Genomic DNA, 21779 nt, shown 5'->3' on the forward strand with positions numbered 1-21779 from the left:
TACCATAGCCAAGCACCACATCGTGACGTACGATGACGTACACCCGATCCGTCAACACCCCTATCGGGTATCGTCTACAGAGCGCGAAGTCATTAAGTCCCAAGTTAAGGAGATGCTCGAAGATGACGTTATTCAGCCTTCCAACAGCCCATGGTCCTCGCCGGTCGTCCTCGTTAAAAAGAAAGACGGCACCCTCCGTTTCTGCGTCGATTACCGGAAGCTGAATGCAGTCACGAAGAAGGACGTTTACCCATTGCCACGTATTGACGACTCTCTCGACCGCCTTCGGCGCGCTCGTTATTTTTCGTCCATCGACCTAAAAAGTGGCTACTGGCAAATTGAGGTCGATGAGCGGGATCGTGAGAAGACGGCCTTTGTCACTCCCGACGGCCTTTATGAATTTAAAGTTCTACCTTTCGGTCTTTGTTCTGCGCCTGCCACATTTCAGCGGATGATGGACACTGTCCTTTCTGGTCTTAAATGGCAGTGTTGCCTAGTCTATCTCGACGACGTGGTGGTTTTCGCCGACTCATTTAGTCAACACCTTGATCGCCTGCGGACGGTCCTCGAAGCCCTTCGTTCAGCTAACCTGACATTGAAGCCCCAAAAATGCCACTTCGGTTACCAGGAGCTGAAATTTCTCGGCCATGTCGTCAGCGCCGCCGGCGTGAAGCCCGACCCCGACAAGCTGGCCGCGGTTGCGGAATTTCCACTGCCACGTGACAAGAAAGCTGTTCGGCGCTTCCTAGGGCTCTGCAGTTACTATCGGCGTTTTATCGAAAATTTCGCTGACCTCGCAGAACCGCTGACTCGGCTCACCCGTGACACCACACCTTTTGTTTGGTCCCACGAGCAAGAAATGGCTTTCGCCGAGCTCCGCCTGCGACTTCAAACGCCGCCCGTTCTTGCCCATTTTGATGAGCGAGGTGACACTGAGATACACACCGACGCCAGCAACATCGGCCTCGGCGCGGTTCTCGTGCAACGCCAGGATGGCGTTGAACGAGTCATCGCTTATGCAAGCCGCGCTCTGTCACGCGCAGAGATGAACTATTCGACGACAGAAAAAGAATGCCTCGCCATTATTTGGGCTGCTGCGAAATTTCGCCCCTATCTTTATGGACGCCCTTTCAAAGTGGTCACTGACCACCACTCCTTGTGTTGGTTGACCAACCTGCGTGACCCGTCTGGACGCCTGGCGCGATGGAGCCTTCGCCTGCAGGAGTTTGACCTCACCATTGTTTATAAGTCCGGACATAAGCATGAAGACGCCGACACCCTCTCTCGTGCGCCTGTCGAACTCGCAACCCCCGACACGGACGACGACATCAGTTTCCTTGGGGCTATCAATTCTTCTGATTTCTCAACCCAACAACGCGCCGATCCAGTGCTACGACCCCTCATCGATTATTTGGAAGGCCAGCCAGCCACCGTTCCTAAATGTTTTTCTCGACACCTGTCGTCGTTTTCCCTGCAACGAGGCGTGCTCTATAAGAAGAACCCTGGTTCCAGTTCGCGCGCGTATCTCCTCGTCGTGCCGACAACACTTCAGGAGGAAATACTTTCTGCGTGCCATGACGAACCAACCTCTGGCCATTTAGGATACTCTCGCACGCTTTCCAGAATCCGCCAGCTGTTCTACTGGCCCAAACTCGCCACTGTTGTCAAACGCTATGTGCAGAGCTGTCGGCAATGTCAGCGCCGTAAGGCCCCGACCGCCAAGCCTCCGGGACTCCTCCAACCTATTGCACCACCACGCGCCCCATTCGATCAGGTCGGCATTGACCTTCTCGGTCCGTTCCCTTTGTCCTCGGGTGGCAACCGGTACATCATCATTGCCATAGACTACCTCACTCGATACGCCGAGGCCAAAGCCTTACCCCGTGGCACAGCGTCCGAGGTTGCGGATTTCTTCGTGCATCAGATCGTACTTCGGCACGGCGCCCCGACCTACGTCATTACCGACCGAGGAACCTCATTTACTTCCCAGATGATGGCCGAAATTTTTCAGCTAAGCGGGACGACCCACCGGAAAACTACTGCTTACCACCCGCAGGCAAATGGGCTGACAGAGCGGCTTAATAAGACTATGGCGGACATGCTGGCGATGTACGTCGATGTACAACACAGGAATTGGGATACGATCATACCGTACGTGACATTCGCCTACAACACAGCAGTTCAAGAGACGACCCGTTTCACACCGTTCCGCCTCCTCTACGGCAGGGAGGTTCAGACGATGCTCGACGCAATGCTCCCTTGCGCAACCGATGACCATCTTTCTGCTGACGCTGAGGAGTTTACCCACGAAGCCGAGCAGGCTCGTCAGCTAGCCCGTATTCACATCACCCAGCAACAAGACAAAGACTCGCGGCGATACAACCTCCGGCACAGACAAGTCTCCTACCATCCCGGCGACCAGGTTTGGGTATGGATACCTGTTCGACGACGCGGCTTGTCCGAAAAACTCATTTGCCGCTATTTCGGTCCCTACAAAGTCTTGCGGCGCGTCAGCGACGTTAATTACGAGGTAGAACCGGACGCTGAACTTTCCCAGCAGAGAACCCGTCGAAAGCCCCGTCCAGAGATCGTCCATGTTTTGCGCCTGAAGCCGTATTTGGCACGGGGACCCACCCAGAATCTTCGTGCCTCTCTTGTGTGATTAATTGTGCTTGTGTGTGCTTGTGTGTGTGCTTGTGTTCGCGCGCTCTTCTGCGCGTGTTTTTTTTTTTAAGAGGGGAGGAATGCCAGGTGGCGTTCGTGGCGCTCGGAAAGAAGACGACGCTCGTGGTGCTCTCGTTTTGAAAGACGTTGAAGTTCGCCGTCTCGCCAACTGAAGGACGTGCTGCCGAGCCCTGCCTTCTAACAGGTTCCCTCTTGTCACCAACACCGTGACAATATCGTCTGCATACAGGAGGGCTGGTAGCCTGCGAGTACGAGTGGCGCCATCCCTCATGTAGGTGAGGCTGAACCCAACTCCGCTCTCCACAAGGCGCTGCTCCATCCCCGAGATAAACAACATGAACAGGATTGGCGACATAGGGCAGCCCTGACGCAATCCCCTAGACACGCTGATTGGCCTGGTGGTTGAGGCCCCCCAGTGGATCACAGCCTGGGTTTCAGTGTATAAAGCCTTCACCAAGTGTAGTAGCGGTTCTGGGATAGCCTGTGCCTCCAGGACCTCCCACAGTCGATCGTGCTTCACTGAGTCGTATGCCTGGGCTATATCCAGAAAGCCCAGTACCAGCTCTCACTTCTCTTTGGCGGCGATCTCAATTGAAGATGTCACAACGAAAAGGTTGTCTTCCAGTCGGCGATTGGGTCGTTAGCCATTTTGCAGTTCGCCCAGAATTTGAGCATTTTCCGCTCATCTCTGTATGCGAGCTCGCAGAATGTGGCAAAACAAGCGATACAATGCAGATGTTATTGCAATGGGTCTATAGCTTTTCAAGAGGGCCTTGTCTCCTCCTCTCTTTAGTACCAGCTGTATCCTTGAGCACCGAGCAGTGTCTGTGGTCATTACATAGTTCAAGGCTTCCCTGAGCTGTTCCCGTGTTCTTTTCTCCATCTTTTTTATTAGTAATGGTGGTATGCCATCCAGCCCTACTGCCGAGCTTCGCGCCACGTGTCGCAGTGCTCGCTTCAGCTCCCCCTCTGTGACTGTGTCACATCCCGATTTGACAGGTGGGCTTGCGGGTGGTAGTGCTGCACTATCCTGGCCTATCAGGGATTGGAACTGGTGGGCCATATGTGTTTCAATGCAGCCCAGGAAGGCTGCTTCCACGTACTCCTCCCCTGTGGTTGGTTCTCGCAGGGTCACCGTGTCAGCTTTAGCCACTGGCTGAAGTGTCTCTCTGGGTAAAAAAGGCAATAACTGCAGTAAAAGCTAGCCGGCCAATCCAGAAGACATAGACCTAAAGCATGGTGGGACAAAGAGGTGTCCAATGCCCTAAAGCAACGTAAAGTCACTTGTAGAGAGCTTCGACATGCCACACTGTGGGGCACACCTGAAATAATAAATAGGCTGTGGGAGGCATACATTGAAGCGAAAAAGCATATGGTCGCTTTGGTACAACAGAAGATGCTGGCAGTTAACAGAAAGCTCCTCCATGAAATAAAATCAGCTGGCAGAGATGGCCCAGCGAAATTCTGGCGATATATCCAGACCACGACCGCACCGCGACATTGCGTGGAATGGCCGCCCAAGCGGAAATCACCCACCCGCACACAGCCGCCAGGGAGGCTCTCTTCACGCTCCCCGTTGGCGTATGTTCCCGCCCTTCTGCCGCCAGCCACTCGTACTCACGCCGGAGCAAGTCCTTGAATGGCTTGTTAATGCCAACGTCTAGCGGCTGCAGCTGCCCCGTCAGACCGCCAGGAATCACCAGCATATCTGTATCTTCTTTTCGGAGCTCTGCCTTCACTTTCACGGTAAGGTGGTCGCGAAATGAGTCCAGCACGAGGAGGTTCGGATTGCGATTTTTGAGGGATGCCCCTGGCCTCAAAAGCCACACCCGACGGTACCAATCAATAACTAAGTCGTCCGTCATAAAGCCTTTTTCGTTCACTCGCACAATCACACCATTCGGGAACATTTCCTTTGGCATAGTTTTTCTTCTGAAGAGGATGTACGGTCGGAGCTTTGTGCCATCTGCCAAGCATGATAGCATAACAGTGAACCGAAGTTTCTCGTTTCCTGTCATGAGAAGCTTAACCTCGCGAGCTCCCCTCACGCTCACTGTTGTGTTGCTCGTCATGTCGAAGTAGACGGGAGTTTGGTCCGCATTGCCGATTTGGCCGAGCAGGTATTGCCGCGAGTCGCGGAGCTTGAGGTAGTGCCTATGGAAGGCGAGAACTTTCTCCTTGCAAGCAGCAGGCAGCTTCTGGCATACACTAGTACGCCGACGAAGAGAGAAGCCAGCCCTCTTCATAAATTTCGAAGCCCAAGCCCTGCTGGGTTTGAAGTCTGTTCGGAGTATTCCAGCTTCCGCAGCAAAGACCCGGCCTTGTTGCGTGAACATTTCGCATGTCACTGGAAGGAACCGATCACGTATTTCGGTGACATACGCTGCAAGCTTGACCTCCAGCTCCAGAAAGCGTCCCGACTTCGGCCCACGGAAACCTCTTCGCTTGGAGTCGCAATAGAAAATTTTGTCTCGCTGCTTCCGCCACTCCCGCACCAACCGTTCAGAAACGTCGAACTTGCGGCCCGCCGCACAGTTGTTGGTTTCTTCGGCGTAAATGATGGCCTCCCTCTTGAACGCTGCAGTAAATGAGCGCCGAATGCTTTTCGAACCTGGAGAGCTCATGGCAAAGCAAGCTGCCTGCAGTCGAGTCAAAAGCATCGGCTCTTCCAGCACACATCGGCATTCCCCAGAAGCGCCGCTAATTTCGACCACCTGGGGATCTTTAACCTGCTGTACTGACATCGCACAGCACACAGGCGCCTTTGCGTTTCGCTTCCATCAAAACGCTGCCGCCGCGGTCAGGTTCTAACCCGGGTATCCTGTTCAGTAGCACTGAACCATCGCGGTGGGTAACGGTGCAGTGCGCAGTAAAAATAAAAAATAAAAAATCCTGGCCAAAAAGCACGCGGAATACCTGAATGCTACGCTTGGAGCCATAGAGCAAACAAAAACTTCTAACATCGCAGTAGCGTCCCTGATAGATTGTTTTTCTTTTTATTGGCAGTGCAAGGTTTCGTTTCGATTGTAAGTCGACGCCCCCACTTCAGAATTTTAAATTTCAAAAAAAGGGTCGACTCACAATCGTGTAAATACAATCGTGTAAATACAATCGTGTAAATACGGTAACACTGCGCCAGCACTTCTAGCAACATACAAGTTTTTAGGAGTTTATGAACATAATTACAGCAAACATATTTTTATACCTATACTGCAGTGTACTGTTTACAGTAATAAAAATATTCACTGTAAAAGAAAACTGTAGTAGTGGTTGTGTGCCGACTAATATTGACATGTGCACTACTTTGACACGCCTCCATGATAACAGTTTATATACCGCAGCGCCGAGTGCAATTGTTTCAGTTCATGCTAGCTTATCGCTGACAGCAGCCAAGCTGTGCTGACACTCATTTGTACTTTGTTAATGGAATAAAAATATTCCTTCAGCGTGTTTCACTGCCACTGCCTTGGTTCCTACCTGCACGGAAGAACACCACAAAACATTTAAGATATGTGGACATGCACTCAGGGCCTGACTCCTCCCAATTGGCTCACTCTAAAAGGCTTGGCAGCCAAAACAATTTTTCTGCAAGTGCGTCCTAACTGTGAGTATGCACACTCTTCCAGTAAAACACAATGTGCCTGCCTATAGTTCCATCCATTTCAGGCAACTACCACTGCCGAGTTTCAAGGCATAAGTGGAAATAGTGCTTCGAGCAGTGCCAGTTCAGCTTACTACTGCAGATGACGAATCCAGTTCCTTACCTGGTGACAGGGCATCAAACAGACCAGGCCAGGCACCCACTGCTGAGGCCACCAGGAACGAAGCCCGGTCAGAGCGCATGAGCTCCCAGATCATGTCACGGGCCACTGCACGCTCACCAAGGCTGCGGCACAGCGCAAACATGAACCGCACGTATGCGGCCTGTGGCAGCAGACTTTTTGGCTGCCAGATGCTACAAAAGCGGGCTATCAGCACGAACAGGAGTGCCGCCTGCCGATCCGGTGCGGCATGCGCCATAGCGATGAGCAGCAGATTTTCCATCTTGGTGAACAAGGGGGCCTTGCACTTCCCCTGGCAGAACTTCACGATGAGGTTTGTCTTGCACCTGCTCAGCAGGGTGAGGACGGCGCACAAGAACGTGTTGTGCTCAGTATTCGACACGAGCACCGCCACAGAGTCGGACTGCTCGGAGAGTGAGGCCAACGTCCTGAGCTGGTCCAGAAAAGCCCTCACTTCCTTGGAAAGAGAGATTTCGGACAACGCCAACTCCCCCAGCTGAGCATGTGCAGGACTTTGCAGGAATTGCATGTATGCAAATGCTTCTTCACGCTTCCCTTCCTGTACCTCTACCGGTCTAGGCAAGCAGCTCTTCTCAATGAGCCGTGGGACCAGGGTGGGCGATGCTTCCTGTACCTCTACCGGTCTAGGCAAGCAGCTGTTGTCATTCAGCTGTGAGGCCGGGGTGGGCGATGCTTCCTGTACCTCTACCGGTCTAGGCAAGCAGCTGTTGTCATTCAGCTGTGAGGCCAGGGTGGGCGATGCTTCCTGTACCTCTACCGGTCTAGGCAAGCAGCTGTTGTCGGTCAGCTGTGAGGCCGGGGTGGGCGATGCTTCCTGTACCTCCACCGGTCTAGGCAAGCGGCTGTCCTTGCTAAGCCGTGGGGCCGGGATGGGCGATGTTTCCTGAACCTCTACCGGTCTAGGCAAGCGGCTGTGCTTGCTCAGCCGTGGGGCCGGGATGGGCGATGCTTCCCTGCTAAGCCTCTCTGGCACGCTGTGTGGAGGAGTGAGTGGGGACGTTAGAGAGACTATTTCTGGCCTGCTGCGTTTTCTGCAAACTTCTTCCTCTTCTTCCAATCCATTAAAGGGGCCACCCTCACTCATTTGGTGAACCGAGTGCCGTCTCTTTGTCGGCGGCGCCACCTCCAATGTCCGTCCATTGTGCATTTCGTCATGTGAATGCTGGAGAAAACAGAGGTCAAGTTAGTTTCGACACCACCAAATGCTGAAGTAAATGAATAAAGTAAAAATGTTATAAACTAGCGGCAAATAAAATTTTGCTGTTGATGCAAGCAGAATTATTATGATGATGATGATGATAGATTTTTCTGGCACAAGGGCATCTCCCACGAAACACAAGAAGTGCTACGCAACATGTAACAAATGTCTACTAAAGTATACGGTAATGTCTAGTACAAATTTATTTTCAGATGTTCTCTAGACAATGAGGCAAAAAGGGGTGCTATATACCTGCTGATGCTCCGCCAGAAAAGATCTAGAAAACTTCTTCGTAAGAACTCGCTCAGAATTTAACATATTTAGGCATTTTTATTTTTTGAAAATGGCTGCTTTCATGAAGCCTGTAGACTCAATATCAGTATGCTACATATTTAGAGCCCTCTAGAATCAACCAGTGGGATCCCAGTAAAAAAAAAGGGGGGGGGGGGGGTCCAGTTGAAACCAATGGATCGAAAACCAATTGTGTTTTCGCCACCCATTGGGCTCCACCAATTGAGTCCAAATGGTGCTTCCAGTTAGAAATAATTGGTTCACCCAACCAGGCCAAATGGACCACCAATTGAACGCAATTGCCATACCTATTTGACTCAAATGGTTTGAACTGGTCAGCAAAAAAAAAAAAATACAGAATTATATTGGAACCAATTGGCCTTTATTCTATGACTTCTGTGAGACTGCTGCCAACATTTCTACAAGGGACCTGAAATTATAAATACATGCCGTTAGGAAAACCAAGAGAGACTAGCAAGTATGCATTACACACAGAGAGTCAAACGCTGTGTACCAACACAAGTTCTTGACGTATATCCACAGAGCACACTTTTTCAGTCACTAATATACACCACCGATGAGACCGTCTAGCTGGAGCCAGTGGCGAGTGAACATTAAGCGAAGTTATCTAATTTAAGAATGCCCACAGTGATGGTGGAAGTGTTCTTTTACAAGAACACAATTAGCCTAGCATTCTGTTTTATAGCCAGCTAAACATATACACAGAATGAAGAACATCAGTCACTTACGCACAGACTTTCCAATTGGATTGTCCAGTTGGAACCAACTGGAGCTTCCAGTTGGGACATCAACTTCCAATTGGTTTTCTTGGTTCCAACTGGAAGCCCCAATTGATTTAAAATGGTTACAGTTGGGCAACCCAACTGGAAGTGCCAAAATCAATTGGAAACTCAAAAACCAGTTGGGTAATCCAGTTGGAAAGCAGAACCAATTGGAATGCCCAGCTGGAACTCGGGAAACCAAATGGACTACCCAGTTGGATTCATGAGTCCAACTGGCTGACCAATTGGATCCAAATGGTTCCAATTGGAACCAAATGGTATGCCCAACTGGACCCATTGTTTCTTTCTTTTACGGGGCTATTTCATTAGGTTTAGTGCTCATGCTTTTTTTAGAGCTGCAGATTTTGTTTACTCAGATATTTGCAGTATAGCTTGAACTGTAAAGGGCAGGCAGCTGCCCTTTGCAGCATAAATACACATGCAAATGAGGCAAGAAAACCCGCTTCGTCAGTCTCTGCCATAGTTTATTATATAAGTGTCCAATAAAGAAAGCTGAATTGCTTGGCATTAAAACTGGAAGTAGCAGGATGCTTGCTTTGCAGGGGCCACCTTCCAAATTTCTCTTACACTGAGAAGTTTCATACCTGCATACGTTCTCGAGTAGACTTCTCGTCAGAGAAATTTTTAAAACATTGAGTGGAAAGTGTATATTTAGAAAAGTTTTCAAAACATTGGTGAATAAACCTCTATTATCAGTATGTTTTTAAAATGTCTGTGAATAAACCTCTTTTGTCAGTGTGTTTTTAAAACGTTTGTGGATAAGCCTCCATTATTTTATGAGATGTTTTTTAAACATATCAATCTAGAGTTGGACGCGGCTAATGTTTGGAGTTGTTTGAAGACGTTTTATAGAAGTTATGTGTTTCATCGGCTGTGACCAAAGAGCGCCATGGCACAGGGTACTTTTCTTCGACTCAAGGTAGGGTCAGACACCCATTTCCCAAGCACTGCACCCTAAAGAAGCCGAGCACCAGGCAGGGGAAAGCTTGAACCCACTGCATCACCGGTGGCTACCCGGCGGCACTGGGGATCGAACCCCACACCTCCCGCATGCGAGGCAGATGCTCAGACCACTAGGTCACCGTTGCGGTCTGCAAGCAGAATCGCATGCAACGGTGCCAAATTACATCATGCACGAAAGCCATTAAACAGTGACTAGGTTGGAGATCCATCAAACGTCCACGCTCTGTGCAGGAAAGAAAAAGGTGTTGGGTTCTTGACCAGAAGACCAATAAAGGCTGCAACATTCACAATCCTCCAAGTATGGGAGGGCGGCAGACATCTTAAACAAGCTTAAAGGGACATCAAAGGCAAACTGCATTTCAAGTTCTGGAGCAATTTTTGGAGCAGAAAAATATTCATTTTGGAGAACCTTTGTATCAGAACGGTAATCCTGGAGCAACCCGGGAGCAGCACAAATGGAATAAAAGGAGTCACCCAAAAGATTTTGTTCCTAATGAGATAAAGTTCAGCCATGTGTAGCTAGAAAGAAAAAACAGCTGTTGAAAAAAGTGACAAAAAATTTTATTAATCCTGACACTGTCTTGCACGCGAGTTCAGCCAAGCATGCTTGACTAAATGTCTGAAGAACACGCTCACTAGAAACATTCTTTTTTTTCATTGGCTCAATTTAAACCTGGTTATAAAGAAATTAAAAAAAGTGGGATTTTTCGTTACTTGCAGTTTCTGCGAGAACAGTCGAAAGCACACTGCATAACTGAAACTAAAATAAGAAATAAATGTAGGTGAAATCATATTGAAAATGTTTACAAAAACAGCGTTACTCGAAGTAAGAAACACGGAGAAACGTTTCGCGATCGCGCTAACTGCGGCAGCAGCCGGCACCCCCGCCGCGGCTCACGCAATGCTGCTCCGCGTGGGGTGGGGAGGGCGGGTAGGGGCACCGCGGCCTCGCCGCAGAGGCACATGCTTCTTCCTGCATGTTCCCTCTCTCGGTTATCCTCTCGGTTATCCCCTTGCTGTTGCCCCTGGAAACGAACTCCTCACCTTGCGTTGCCTGTGCTCTCCACCGTCCCCGCTCCCAATGCTTGAGAGCTATCGGCATCGGAATCACACGAGCAGCCACGCGGCAGCGATGGTCGTGCACTGCTTGTGTCTTTTCCTTTTTTTGCTATGACCTATTATTTTTTCGGTGCTTTTGAGCACGAACTGTTGTAATGCCACGTAGCATGACGTTCCAAAAGAGAAAGTGCCAGAGATGCACCGATGGCGCTGGAGCATGGCACGTTGTGTCAACTGCAGCCGCTGGCTGCAATTGGCGTTCGTCTTATGTCGGTGCTTTATCGTCATGAAACTTCTGCGTGGTTCTGCCAAATTTCGAGTGGCTCAGCAGCACTAGCTAACAGAGAGATGGCGTAGCCAGTTCGTTGCACCAAGGTCAACCACCGCAATACCTTCGTTACATGGAGGTCTGAAATACATGCGCTTCAATGCAGGTGCTGGGGAATTCAGAAACTTCATAGTATCGAGAAATTCACTATATTGAGGTTCATTACGTTTAGGTTTAACTGTATCTCAATGCTTCTTGGAATTTTTTTACTAATTCATCAAGCTCGCGAAGTGCATCAGCAAGGCTGAAATTCCTTGTTTCAACAAAGCTTGACCTTGTTGGGCCTGCTTCAAGCTTTTGTTTCTCAACCCAGAAGATACTTGTTCAGCCCTCTTCAGGGCTGACTGACATGATGCAATTTTTTGATGTAACCGACATGATGCGCAAACATGGAAGAAGGAAAACTTGGGAGAGGCCCTCGTTATCCGAGCTGCACGCCAAAGTGCGCTAGAAATCACGGGCTTTTGCAAGGACTACTGGGAGTCTGCCCGACGGCGTAGCCAATAGTAATGCTAGGCGTAGCGTTGTTGTCTGCTGCAATGCCTGCTGCGCATGCGCAAGCATGCTGATACAGCGGCCAAGAAGGGAGCAGGAGGAGCCAGCTACACAAATGATGTAACTGCCTCTCCAGAGTTCTTTCCTTCCTCTATGTGCGCGAATAAACTGGCTGCTAAATTATACCACGAGTATAGTGAACTAGAATACTTTCTAGTGGCACGACCGGTGGCTGCTGGGGCCAGATCGGCTGAAGCGAGTTGACACTGACGGCCGCCAGGGGCGCTGCTGCGCCTTTTCCTAGCCTCCGGCGCGCACGTTGGCAGCACATGGCAATGCGGTGTGTGATTTAGCTCGCTTCGCGCGCGCGCTGTCACGCAGTTAATTTTACTTTAGCGTTCGTATCTTGCTGTTAAGTAGGGATAGCAGTGAGCAGGAACTATGTAGCATCAGTGTCAGGGAATTTAACGAAGTTATGGCAACAAGAAGAACTGATTCTCACTGTTTTGCGCCAGGCTGCCGCACCGGCTACCCGGGCGCGCCTAAAGCATCGTTGTTTGCCGCACCAAGAGACGACGAGTTGCGAGGGAAGTGGGAGCGGAACATGCGAAGGGACGACAAGAGCCTCAGGGAACTATCAGCAGTGTGTGAGCACCATTTTGAAGCCCACCTCATATTGCGCGACTACGTTCACGTAATCGACGGCGTTGAAGTGCATATACCCAGAGGCAAGCCGTCGTTAGCTCCCGGTGCCATTCCGACGCTGCTGCCTGGGTGTCCAGCCTACCTCTCTGTTAAAACCCCTAAACAGAGGACTGAAAGGAAAAGATCTGCTTGTCAAACAATTCCACCACGAAGCAAGAAGCCGTGTCAGGACGTGAACAGCGCTGACAACGAACATCAAGAGCCGGGAGAGCTGGCTGCTACAGAATCCTCGCCTTTCTCGTTTCAGTCGCTCCGTGGACTCGCTCCTTCGACGAGCTGGTGCCGCTTCGAGGACGAACGTTTCGGGTTAATTTTTGCGACGTCTTCTTTGAAAATGCAAGCAAGGCTTGTGATTACGCATGAGCGAGCTGTGGTTTTCAAGCCTGTCGGAGGCAAAGTTTGTGCTGACATTTATTACCAAGGAGTGATGTGCACAGAAAAAACAGTTGCCTCTGTTGGCGACGCTGCAGCTGTACTGCAGGATGCCGAAGCAACTTGTGTTTGCAAGGGAGCAATGACGGATGATGAATATAGGCAGGTGTTACCGAACTTGACGGTGAAACTTCAGGCAGCAACATGCAGCAACGGACTCTGCGTCTTCAGCATAAAGTGCTCCCGTCCGTTGGTAAGTAATTTTAAGAGACTTTCATGTACTAGTCTCGTATGTATGTATTCTTTATTCCAGCATTTAAACAGTTGCGTTTTTTTTTTCATCGACAGGACTTATCTGCCCAGAGTGCAAGTCGCATCGAAAGTTATTGCTGACCCGAAAGTCGAGCTTAAAAGCCCGTGTGTCCAAGAAAGGAGCTCTTGCTCAGCGTCTAAAACTTCAAAGGCAGAAGACAAAACGTTTGAAGACCAGTGCCACTGCATTAAAGGGCCAACTGAAAGCAATGGCAGCTAAAAACAAAGACATCAATGAGAAAGAATTTGCCTCTAGAATAGAAAGTCTCCCTCCAAAACAGCGTGAAGCAACACTTCACATGTTTAAATCTGCTTCAAGAAAAAGCACAAAAGGCATGCAGTATTCTAACGAATGGGTCCTGGAGTGCCTCATAATGAAAATGAAGAGTGCCAGGCTTTATGAGCACCTGAGGAAGGAAAAGATACTGTCACTCCCGAGTAAAACAACTCTACGCAAATATTTGAAATCCTACAGAACAGGGTTTGGTTTCTGCCCAAAGATCTTCAAAGTCATCAGTGAAAAGACGGCCACAATGGATGAATATGCACGCCACGGTGGAATTATTGTCGATGAGATGAAGCTCTCTCAGCATCTTTCTGTGACAACGGCTGGCCACATAGATGGTTTCGTGGATCTCGGCAAGTTTACATCGACTGAGGACAAACACACACCATGCGATCACGGAATGGTTCTGGTTTTCGTACCGTTTGTTGGAAAATGGACCCAAATTCTTGCAGCATTTGCAACAAGAGGGAACATTTGCGGCAGTACCTTAACGAAGATCATGATTGAAGCCATAATTTTGGCAGAAAAAGCAGGGCTGAAGGTTGAGTTCGTAACATCAAACGGAGCAAGTTGGAACTGACGGATGTGGACATTAATGGGCATCAAGGCATCTTTGGACCACATTAAATGCAGTGCACCACATCCTGTAGACGAGCACCGTCAACTTTTCTTCATGTCAGACTTCCCTCACCTCATAAAGTGCCTTCGAAACCGGCTGTTGAGCTTGGATTTCCAAACACCAAAGGGCCAAGTAAGTATTTGCCAAAGCGGCATGCTTAACTGTTTTCTGTAATTTTTGTTCCAGTCATTCTAACTGGCAGTAAATAATTACTGATTTGCCTTACCTGCAGGTGACAATGCGAACTATTCGAAAAGCTGTGGAGCTGGACGGAAGCAATGTTACCCTGCAGGCTATGCATGCATCACATCCAGCCATACGAACCCTAACAATTTCGAGAAAATGAGAGTCTCCTTTGCGTTCCAGCTCTTCAGTGAAAAAGTAATTCATGGGCTTCAGCTGCAAAAAGCCATGTTAGAGCCTCTGTGCGGCAGCATAACAGCGACAGTTCACTTTTTTGAGTAAGTATTGCATATCATAGAATGATAACTCCACTACTCCAGGTACAAAGAAAATGCCTTATTTTGTCAACCTAACCTTCAACCACAGCCTAGATCAAACTGGGACTAGCCTGCCTGACAACAAGTCTCACTTAATACAGTGTGCTATAGTGAACTGGTGCACGACCACATGACTAACTGAACGCTTTATTATTTATGTGTCGTAAATAAGTTAAATACCTAAGTGTGATTGAAATTGAACATTAACATTGCTCTTGCAGGATCATTCATGGTGTTATACAAGTCATGACGTCACGCTTTCCAGCTGAAGCACTGCGTCCGAACTCTGCATCGGCCGACAAGTTGAATTCTTTTCTGTCGTTTCTGTCAGAGTGGGAACGCCACACAAATGGGCAGCGGGGCTTTCTAAGCCAGTCCACAGTAACTGGACTGCGTGTAACTCTATGCAGTACCTTGTCGCTGTTGAAGTATTTGACGCAACACATTGGTTTCAAGTATGTAATGACAAGCAGGGTGAGCCAAGACCCCGTGGAACATCTTTTTGGCATCGTCAGACAGTCATCGGGATGCAATACTCATCCTACACCTCAGCAGTTCATTGCTACAGTGAACTGTCTCAGCTTCAGCAATCTTGCACACTCTGTGTCAAGAGGAAACTGCGAGCCTGCTGTTTTAAGTTCACTCTTGAATGCAGATGCTGGTGAGCAGGACACTTGCACTGGGAGGGAGAAACTCATTGACAGATTTCTCGATGCCGGAAACTTGGATGCAGCCGACGCCCTGCTCACAAAAGCTGTGCCTGACCATTCTTCCATTGTTGTGGCATCAAGCGACTGCAGGCTAACCTTTTACATTGCTGGTTACGTCGCGCGAAAATGCGTTCTAAAAACGGGTTGTGAAAGGTGTCTTAACCTTCTTTTGCTCACCAAGGAGGCAGCGGACAATTTAAACATGGCCGAGCTTGTCCGTTTAAAGGACAATGGTGGGTTACTTTACCCTTCAAGCAAGTTGTTTAAATTTGTGGCTGACCTCGAAGAGTCATTCACAACCTGCTTTAGCCTTTCAGAGCTGCACTCTGAAAGTGTGCTTGATGTTTTGGACCTTGCTAAGCAAAAGCAGCAAACTGAGCTTGGATGCCCTGAGCACGCTCATACCATAGCTGCAGAAATAACTGCATTTTACCTAACTACTCGTCTGCATTTTTTCACCAAGAGCATTAATCGAGCCAGCGACAGCAAGCGGCAGGCGTCAAAGCACCTTAAATTGAGTAGGTGCTGAACAAGGCAATGGCAGGGAAGTTGTGGATTTTTGCAAACAAGATTTTTTTCTGATCATTTCTGCACTGAAGTCAGTTGTAAATAAAAGCTTCATATGGTGTTCATGTGTACATAGCTGTGACATCAATTTTATAATTATTACTACATCAAAAACAACACCAAAACTCACATCATAGCAGTAAATCAATCATATTTACAAGACCATTGACTTCTCTGAGCCATATATGAGCTCAAAATGCCGCATAAAATTTAGCTTAAACGGTTTACTTCTGAAAGTGTGTGGACAATAAATGGCTGTGAGTACACACACTAAATGGCATTGCTTTCGGGTCTTGATCTTCAAACCACAGCAATGGTCGCGCAAATAATTTGCTCTGTATGTCATGCTGACCGCTTGTCATTCTGCGATGGTGTTTTGCGCCAAAAAATCACTCTGCAAGTCGGAGTTTAGCAGACGACGCGACAGTAGGAATGTTGTATCCTTGCTTAGGTACGTGGTTTTCAGACGCGTTTCAATAATTAACAAGCCTAGTCACTGTAACTGACAGGCGGAGAACAGCAAGAAGTAATAAATGAGCGATTCTTATTAGTAAATGAGATGAAAAACGCAAGATGACAGACGACCTTTTCAAAACTACGCGAATTCCTGTGCCTATGAAAAGTTGCGGTGGCGCCATCTCATGGCGTCTGTTAGAAAACGGCTCGCCTGCGCCTCGCCACTCGCGCCACTAGAGAGTATTCTAGTACACTATAACCACGAGCCAGCCCACAAGTGCTCTGGGTTGCCAACTGCAGAGACATTTTAGTAGGTTGCCAACTGAAAGCCAGTATGGTTCCAAGAATATTTGTGACAGCGACTTCTTTTTAGCGCAGCTAAGGAGCAATATTGATCAATTTTCCGCTTTTGGAGCAGAATTGCGCAGCAAAATGTAAATGTATAAAGCGCAAATGGCGCAACTGGAGCACCAAACAACAGGGAGGCTACTTTTAACTGAAAACGGCACCCTTATAAGCTACAGAAACCATCCAGAAATGATTTACAGGCATCGCCACCACAGGCCGTTTTCGCAAGCAAAATGCGGCATGGTGTCAAGATATACTTTTCTTATGCACAGATCCCTGAGGGTTGAGTTACACCACCACCGTACACCTCAGAAATATAAATCTTGGAGTATCTTCCCATGAAACACATAACTTCTATAAAACCTCTTCAAACAACTCCAAACGTTAACAGCGTGCAACTCTAGATTGAAACATTTAAAAAACACCTCATCAAATAATGGAGGCTTGTCCAAAAATGTTTTAAAAACATACTGACAAAAGAGGTTTATTCACAAATGTTTTATAAACTTTTCTAAATATACGTTTTCCACCAAATGTTTTAAAAATTTCTCTGATGAGAAGATTACTCCGGAACGTATGCAGGTATGAAACTGCAGGTACGAAACTTCTCAGTGTAAGAGAAATTTGTAAGGCGGCCTCTGCAAAGCAAGCATCCTGCTACTTCCAATTTTAATGCCACGCAATTTAGTTTTTTTTTGATTGGACACTTATATAATAACCTATGGCAGAGACTGATGAAGCGGGTTTTCTTGCCTCATTTGCATGTGTATCTATGCTGCAAAGGGCAGCTACCTGACCTTTGCGGTTCGAGCAATACTGCACATATGTGAGCAAATAAAATCTGCAGCTCTAAAAAAAGCATGAGCACTAAGCCTGATGAAATCCCACTGGTTGATTTTAGAGGGTTCTAAATATATAGCATTCTGATCTGGTGTCTACAGGCTTCATATAAGCAGCCATTTCCAAAAAATAAAAATATCTAAATATGTTCTTAGAGAGTTCTTACGAAGAAGTTTTCTAGATCTTTGTTGGCGGAGTTTTAGCAGGCATATAACACCTCTTTTTGCCTCATTGTGCAGAGGACATCTTAAAATAGATTTCTTCTAGACATTACCGTATACTTTTGCAGATGTTTGTTACACGTTACGTAGCCCTTCTTGTGTTTTACTCTTGACGGCGCAAGTCCAAATAAAATGGTAAAAAAAGGAATTCCATTTTCAAACCCAATCTGCTCACCAATAACTGCGTTTTTGGCTGACAAACAAAAGAGAACAAAGCCAAAAAGAGGAACCATTAAGTCAATATTTTCCATAAACAAACTTTTAACGGCATTATACTCAGTGTCCCGTTATAACAGCAGGCACAAGCTGAAGATGTCGGCGGTCGTCTTGTTGAGCCGTTCGGTGAGGCCGTTCGTTTGGGGGTGGTAAGCGGTTGTTTTGCGGTGACTGGTGCCGCTTAGGCGCATAACCTCCTGCGTAAGGGCCGAGGTGAACGCTGTTCCCCTGTCAGTTAAAACAATGGTGGGTGCACCATGACGAAGCACAATGTTTTGAATGAAAAAGTTCGCAATTTCGTCAGCAGTACCACGGGGAAGAGCTTTAGCCTCACAGTATCGGCTGAGGTAGTCGGTGGCAACCACAATGTAGCGGTTGCCCAGTGAGGACTCCGGAAATGGGCCGAGTATGTCCATGCCAACTTGGTGGAAGGGAACCTGAGGCGGATCAAAATGCTGGAGTAGGCCGGCTGGCTTAGTCGGCGGCGTCTTGCGACGCTGGCACTCGCGGCAAGTTCTTACGTAACGTTTCACAACTGCAGCAACCCTTGGCCAGTAGTATTTTTGCCGTATTTGTGCCAAAGTTCGACAAAAACCCAGGTGACCAGAAGATGGGTCATCATGGCTCGCCTGCAGGACTTCGTCGCGAAGGGCCGTAGGCACAACGAATAGATAGACAGCTTCTGTTGGACTGTAGTTTTTCTTATACAGGACGCCGTCACATAAACAGAACGGCAACAGCCCGCGCGAAAAGATTCGCGGGGGAGACTGAGCGCTTCCTTCTAGATACTCAATGAGGGGCCGTAGTTTGCTGTCGTCTCTTTGGCGTTGAATGAGGATGGACGTGGAGATAGCACCAAGAAAAACAGAATCGTCGTCGGGGTCAGCTCGGTTGTTCTCGATAGGAGCACGAGACAAACAGTCGGCATCACTGTGCTTCCTACCAAACTTATAGACGATGGTGACATCGAATTTCTGAAGTCGAAGGCTCCAGCGTGCAAGCCGTCCCGAGGAATCTTTGAGGTTCGCCAGCCAACACAGCGAGTGGTGGTCGCTGACGATCCTGACAGGGCGGCCGTATAGGTACGGGCGAAATTTTGTTACTGCCCACACAATGGCCAGGCATTCTTTTTCGGTGGTGGAATAGTTTGCCTCAGATCGTGACAATGTGCGGCTCGCGTATGCGATTACGCGTTCGAGACCATCCTGCCTCTGCACAAGGACCGCACCGAGGCCGATGTTGCTGGCGTCTGTGTGTAGTTCAGTGTCGGCTGACTTGTCGAAGTGTCCAAGGGTGGGCGTACTTTGGAGACGAGTGCGGAGGTCTTCAAAAGCTTGCTGTTGCTCCAGGTCCCAGAAGAATGGTTCGGAATCTTTCGTGAGTCGCGTGAGGGGCTCAGCGATCTGAGAGAAGTTCTGCACAAAACGTCGATAATAGGCGCAGAGACCCAGAAAGCGGCGCACACTGCGCTTATCGGTGGGCACAGGAAAAGCAGCCTCGGCAGCAGTCTTATTGGGGTCTGGGCTAACCCCTTTAGCGCTCACGATGTGGCCCAGAAACTTCAACTCTTCGAAAGCGAAGTGACACTTTTCGGGCTTCAGGGAAAGACCGGCCGACCGAATTGCTTCGAACACAGCGCGCAGGCGTCTCAGGTGCTCTTCGAATGTGTCAGAAAAGATGACAACGTCATCCAAGTACACGAGACAGGACTGCCATTTGAGATCAGCAAGAACGGTGTCCATCATCCTCTGGAAGGTTGCAGGAGCCGAGCACAGGCCGAAAGGGAGCACCCGGAATTCGTTCAGACCGTCCGGTGTAATAAAGGCGGTCTTTTCCCGGTCGCGTTCGTCCACCTCGATTTGCCAATAGCCGCTTTGTAAATCTAGTGATGAGAAGTACTTGGCGTGGCGCAGCCGGTCCAGGGAGTCATCAATACGTGGGAGAGGATAAACATCCTTTTTAGTGACTTTGTTTAAACGTCTGTAATCAACGCAGAACCGTAGGGTTCCATCTTTCTTTGCCACTACAACAACAGGCGATGCCCACGGGCTCGTCGACGGCTGTATCACGTTGTCCTTGAGCATTTCTTGAACTTGGCGGCGAATGACATCGCGCTCCTTCGAAGAGATGCGGTAGGGCAGCTGACATAACGGCCGTTGGTTGGCGTCAACTATAATTCGGTGCTTTGTGAGCGGTGTCTGCCTAACCTTGAATGTCGAGGCAAAGCAGTCGCAGAAAGACTGGATAACGCTTTCCAAGCAGCGTTTCTGGTTAGTTGGGAGGTTTGGGTTCACATCAGTGTTTATGGGAGTGGTCGGTTCCTCCACTGATGCCGGGGCTCCGGACAAAGCGTGCTGTCCCACGAATTCGCTGAGTTCCTCGAAATACGCAATAGCTGTTCTGCCAGGCAAACACTGAGGTTCACAACCAAAATTGGTCACCAAGAGTTCGGTTCGGCCCTTGTCCAGTTCAACAATTCCTCGAGCAACACAGACTTGCCGACCAAGGAGCAGCGACATGTTGGTTTCAGCAATGCCACGAATTTTGGTGCTGTTATCGCACTCTACAGTAACAAACATGCTGGATCTTGATGGGATCAAAACGTGGTCGTCACAGACGCATAACTTAGCCCTGCGTGGCTCGGTATCGTCGTCGACAGGACCTTGGGTGGAAAACGACACGATTAGCTCCAGGAGGTTGATAACGGCACCGTACTCTTGAAGGAAATCCAAACCGAGTATGAGGTCTTTGGAGCACTCGGGTAACACAGCAAAGCAGCCAGGGAAAGTAACACCGCGGATCTGGATTCGCAAGTGCAGACACCGATCGGAGTTACCATGTGGCCACCAGCTGTCCGGATCTGCGGCCCAGACCAAGGGGTCAGAACTTACCTCAAGACCGTGGCTAACCGTCTGCTCATTACCGAAAAATCGGCGCCGGTATCCACGAGTGTGGTAACGTCATGGTTGTCGGCGGATACCGGAATTTCGGGGGAGGCCAGTCGGTCGCAGCACGTCGTCGAGGTCGTCGGCTCAGGTCGTCGTCGGTCGGAGCGTCGCGGCGAATCATCGAGTGGAGGCTCTTGACTTGGTCCAGTAGAGGCAGCCCTACCCCCGGAGGACGCCGTCTTCAGTTTTCCCGACGTGGGGACGTACCTCTGAACTGGCCAGAGGATGACGGGCGGCCGGGCGAAGAGAACCGTCTTGGGGATGGCGATCGGGACTGGCGTCGCTGCGAGGTCGAAGATTGCATGTTTTCATCCAGGTACTGTTCGATATCCCGTGGTCTTTCACCGTAGCGTGGTCGAGGTGCGTCAGGTGGAAACCCCCTTAAACCCATCCTGTGGTAGGGGCAGTGGCGGAGGATGTGGCCAGGCTCTCCGCAGTGGTAACAGAGTGGCCGATTGTTTGGCGTACGCCAAACGTGCGCTTTGTTCATGGGGGGCCTAAACTCCTGCGGCACGGAGGGTGCTGTTGCGATTGGCTCCTGCAGGTATTCCACAGGAGCGATGGGGGAAAAGGCTCGCATTGCTGGCCCAGGACTTCGTAGCGCCTCGCTGTACGTCATAACGGAGAGCACCGGGTGTGGAGCGGGGGGTGGCTGCACAACTCGTTGGATTTCTTCGCGGACCACATCCGTAACGGCAGCGACGCTGACCTGTGGAGCTTCAAAGCGAAGTTTCGCCAGTTCCTCATGCACCAGGCTTCTTACAAGCTCCCAAAGGTCCTCGGCGGGCAGCGACGTAGGCGTGTACTGGGACTGAGAAGCGGCTGCTACAGTAGCCTGTCGTCCGTAGTGGGCGCCCCGTTCCTGTAAAGAGCGTTCGATACTCATTGCCTCCTTGGTGAAGTCGGACACTGTTCGTGGCGGGTCACGGACCAGTCCGGCAAACAGCTGCTCTTTTACGCCACGCATTAAGTGGCGTACCTTCTGGGCTTCGGGCATAGCAGGGTCGGCCCGATTGAACAGCCGGGTCATGTCCTCGATGAACATCGCGACGCC

The 21779-nt window shown here is 49.4% G+C and overlaps 1 protein-coding gene across 3 annotated transcripts in view; it reads right to left on the minus strand.

Annotated features, from left to right (window-relative positions):
- The window catches only part of LOC144111944 (uncharacterized), a 62714-nt gene that overhangs the window by 20915 nt on the left and 20020 nt on the right, over nt 1-21779 (minus strand). For all 3 annotated transcript variants that reach the window (XM_077645041.1, XM_077645040.1, XM_077645042.1), the window contains one exon: nt 6450-7650. In XM_077645041.1, the coding sequence (XP_077501167.1) occupies nt 6450-7650 (1201 nt within the window). The remainder of the gene's footprint in view (nt 1-6449; nt 7651-21779) is intronic.

The sequence above is a fragment of the Amblyomma americanum genome, unplaced genomic scaffold, assembly GCF_052857255.1.
Source record: "Amblyomma americanum isolate KBUSLIRL-KWMA unplaced genomic scaffold, ASM5285725v1 scaffold_19, whole genome shotgun sequence".
Classification (NCBI taxonomy): Eukaryota; Metazoa; Arthropoda; class Arachnida; order Ixodida; family Ixodidae; genus Amblyomma; species Amblyomma americanum.